The sequence below is a fragment of the Arachis stenosperma genome, chromosome 4 (assembly GCF_014773155.1).
Source record: "Arachis stenosperma cultivar V10309 chromosome 4, arast.V10309.gnm1.PFL2, whole genome shotgun sequence".
NCBI classification, from domain to species: Eukaryota; Viridiplantae; Streptophyta; class Magnoliopsida; order Fabales; family Fabaceae; genus Arachis; species Arachis stenosperma.
In genome coordinates this window covers 27,977,629-27,981,793 of record NC_080380.1, presented here as the reverse complement: position 1 = coordinate 27,981,793, position 4,165 = coordinate 27,977,629, and the positions used below count along the sequence as shown (strand labels likewise).

The window sequence follows — 4,165 nt, the reverse complement described above, 5'->3', positions numbered from 1 at the left end:
TTTTAGCGACTGATTTTGCAACTGAGAGTGGAAAGGTGAATAACTGTATGGTTGCTAATTCGGTCGCTAACGTACTAGTCGCTAAATCGGTTGCTAATTGTTAAGTTAGCGATTGATTTTAGCGACTAACAGAATCAGTCACTAATAGCTACCGAATTAGCGACCGATTAGTTTTATACAAATAGAATAAAAATGGTCGTTAAAATCGGTCGCTATTTTTTAATTTAGCGACCGAATTAGCAACCAAAACAAAAAAAAAAATGTTCTCAAGTCTTTTAGTCACAAAATCGATTGCTATTTTTTAATTTAGTGACCAATTTTATAACGGATGAATAGATAAATAGAATAAAACTTAGTTAGTTGCTAATTCAGTTGCTAAATTAGAACTTACAAACCCTAACCTTAATTTCAAAATCACCCACATACCTCCCACCTGATTGTTCCTCCATGAGCCACGCTCACTTTCTCTTCACTCCCCCACCGCCAACCCCTCTCCCTCATATACACACAACACACAGTTCAACAAACCAAAAAGGAAATAAACGAAAAGAAAATGGGGAAAAAGGGAGAAAGAGAGATCTGTGAGAGAGTAGAGGAGATCGGAGAACAAGGAAGGGAAGGGGGCTTTGCCGCCACCGTCGCGCACCACCATTGACGTCATAACGCCGAGCCACCACGCAAGGAGAGAAGGAGACGTCGCCGCTGCTGCCGCCGTCGAGCAGAACCGTTTCCAGCTAGGGAGAGCGCGCGTTGCGAGCCAGAAACGCCGCGAGGAGGAAGAGGAGCCGTCGGCTCCGCCGCTGTCCAGTCACCGTCGAGCTGGGTTCACCGTCGCGCCTCACTACGCGTCACCATTGAGTTTCGAAGAGAGAGGGAAGAGAAACGCGACAGTGGGAGCTCCGTTGAATCTGGTCACCGTCACTGCTGCCGTCCCAGTCGCTGCCAGGGGAAGCCCCTGCAGCCGTTGCCACGGGTGGAGTCTTCCATCGAGCTGTAAGCCGTTGGTAGAGCTATACCTTGCCGGAGTTGCTTTTCACCACTGTCAGTTCAGTTTCACCGCAATCCTGCTCCACTTGTGCGTTCTATTTTACTATCATCTTATTTATCTGCTTGTTCTGATTTTTAATTCCATTTTAGTTTTTGCCTTGTCCTGAATTTTCAAAACTATTTACATCTTCAATTTTTATCAAATTCGAATTCCTTGTTTTGCGTTAATGCGTATGGTGTTAATGCGTTAGAATTTTGGCAAATGTCTAAAGAGATTGCACCCTAGTAGTAGTAGTTGTTGTGTTTGGGGATTTCAATGTTGTTGTAGCCGTAAGCGATGGAGTAAATTGTCTTTCTAATCCACATCATATGAGAGCTAGAGCATTTTGATAGGTAGTTTACCCACCACCTGTTCGATAGAATGTTTCTTTAACTTCTTCTCAATGGACATCCACCTATTCGATAGCTTTTTTGTGAACATTTGAGCTTAGTGTATTTGTGTTCTTAATATTACAAAATGATATGAAATAATTGACATTTGACACCTTTAAACAGACTGGTGGAGTGGCTTTGACAAATGGTTTAGTTTCCGCATTAGAAGAAGGGTTTATCTTAATTTTGTTTGATCTTGTAGCGTATTTAAATGCTTTGTTACCAAATGATTGGCTACAATACTGAAATTTGGGATGATAATTACTGTATTCTTCATAAATGTGCTTTCTAAATATGCTAACAGCACATGGAAACCCATTATAACTTATAAGCATGTTATCATATTAACAATGTTGGCCTAAAACTCATATGATTAGTGCATGTGATTTTTCATTGATAGGTCATATGCAAGTAGAATCTTGGAAGAAAAATGCATTCGCATTGATTTAATGACCTCTAACATCAATTTGTTTCTTTTGGTTGTAACCAATTTTTTAGATTTGAGCAGTATTGGCCTCTCTAAAGGATATTTCTGTTTTTTTTTTTTTAATGCGTCCTGCTTAGCCTTTTTATATTTCGATAAATCATGTCAATCAGAAAATGCTAGTGTCTTGAAAGATCTTGTTATTATTATTATTATTATTTTGGTAAATATTAAGCTAATGGATCAATCTTGTCTTCCTTTATGCAAAGTCTTACATGCCATTCCTCCAAATGAAGCAATTGATACTGTGGAGGTTAGTTTCTTTAACTTCTTTAACTTCTTTACCACCTAATAAACGTATAATAATGTATGCGTCTAATAATCCAGTATAGTAGGTGTGAAACTTAGCTCAATGGACATCCATAATAACAAATTTGCACCTAACTACTATTTGATATGTTAATCTGTAATTAGTAATTATTTCTGACAACCTAGCTTATTATAATTTCTGAACTATATCTTGGTAATCTTGATATTCTGATTGGCTTAGGCTTAAGTTTGAAATGACAGCTCCAACAATTAAGTGTTTCTTAAGGTAGTGATTAAAGTGATTGCTATCATTTACTGATCATTTGAAGTTCTATGGTTTCTCAATGGCCTAATTAAACACCTTTTTTATTTTTCATGTGATATCAGACGGTTCGTTCGTGCAGCTCAAGGAGTCAGTGAGGTATCTTCCTCTCTTAAGCTAGTTATTTCTATTTGTAGTTCTTGTACTGCATTTAATTAAACTCCACTTCTAACAGAAAAATGATTCCATGTCTTCATTTTTTCAGACCCCTTCGTTGCAACTAGAGTGCTTGACAAACTACATTGCCGAATTGTCTTTGTTGGAGTACAATATGCTTTGTTATGCTCCGTCACTAATAGCTGCTTCTGCAATTTTTCTAGCCAAGTTTATACTCTCCCCCTCAACCAAACCATGGGTACAGTACTATCAACAAAGCCTATGATCATTTTAAGATTCTTAATGTATTTATTTTAAGGGTATATATGCTTGTGCTTGATATTATTTTTTCTCCTTAAACAGAATGCTACATTGAAGCACTATACACAATACCAGCCTTCTGATTTGTGTAGTTGTGTAAGGGATCTCCATCGACTTTGTTGCAACCATCCTAATTCCAATTTGCCTGCAATTAGGGAAAAGTATAGTCAGCACAAGGTATAAACATAAACATCTTTGCTTCTTGAGTGGTTGCTGCTATGATTTGTTGTTCCCTTGTCTAATATTTTCCTCTTAACTCATAGATATGTTGAATTTGTGTTTTCAATACAAAAATGTGGCCAAGAAGTATTGCCCTCCCTCAATACCTTCAGAATATTTTCAGAATTGAGGAAAGATACTATTGAATTGCCGGTTCTCAAGAGAGAAGGCCACTCTTCTCTTATCGTTGTATATGTAGTTACCATTTTTCCCACCTTGATTAGAAGAGTTCTTGTTGTATCTGCTTTTCATTTGACGTGGCATGTTGTTTCTGCCTTTATTTTTTTTTAATATTTTTTTTAATACATATATGTAGTATACATAAATATAAATTTATTTGTAATAGAATCCATTTTCCATTTCATCTTTATATGATTTTCAATAATTATTGACATTCAATTTTAATAAATAGTTATCTATCTTTGATTATTCATATATTTTATTGAATTAGAATTATATTTAAAAATTAAATTTTAATAGTGATATATGTGAAATTTAGTTAAAATTTATAATTAGAAAGCAGCAGTAGCGATCGATTTAGCAACAAATTTTAGAATTTTGAAGTTAGCTGGTAGCGACTGATTTAGCGACTGAAAAATTAGCGATCGATTTAGTAACCGAAATATCAGTTATCATTTAGCGACCGAATACTTCAGCGACCGATTTAGTGACCGAAATATTGGTTGCTATTTAGCGACCGATCTTATTAGCGACCAAAATTATTTTGTGTGGTTAGGTGGCCTTGTTTGAAAATCGGTCGCTAAAATCGGTCACTAAATATTAGCAATCAACATCGATCGCTATTTTGAATTTAGCGACTAAGGTTTTAGTGACTACCAGAATCGGTCGCTATTCCGTTAATTTCTTATAGTGTCTCTTGTTTCTATAGTCTAGTAATCTCCATTTTCAGTATGTTGATCTCCTCTTGCTGCGTATCCGAGTATTCTCCTTCCTTTATTTGTATAAGGTTATTTTTCAGTTTTTGTATTTCAACATCTATCATCTTAAAAGATCACTACAACAATATAGATTTTTTTAGGGTTATATGTGTAAAA

General features: G+C 36.0%; 1 protein-coding gene across 2 annotated transcripts; it reads left to right on the top strand.

Annotated features, from left to right (window-relative positions):
- Positions 1-368: 368 nt before the first annotated feature.
- LOC130973638 (cyclin-A1-4-like) lies at positions 369-3,443 on the top strand. Of its 2 annotated transcripts, XM_057898259.1 has the most exons (7): positions 369-1,075; positions 2,113-2,156; positions 2,394-2,438; positions 2,540-2,573; positions 2,680-2,829; positions 2,934-3,068; positions 3,155-3,443. In XM_057898259.1, exons 2-7 carry the CDS (start codon positions 2,119-2,121, stop codon positions 3,161-3,163), a joined length of 411 nt encoding a protein of 136 aa, XP_057754242.1. In that variant the 5' UTR covers positions 369-1,075; positions 2,113-2,118; the 3' UTR covers positions 3,164-3,443. The 2 variants fall into 2 exon arrangements, with proteins under 2 accessions (XP_057754242.1, XP_057754243.1); XM_057898260.1 differs by lacking the exon at positions 2,394-2,438 and having other exon boundaries at positions 370-1,075; positions 3,155-3,441.
- The last annotated feature ends 722 nt before the right edge of the window (positions 3,444-4,165 follow it).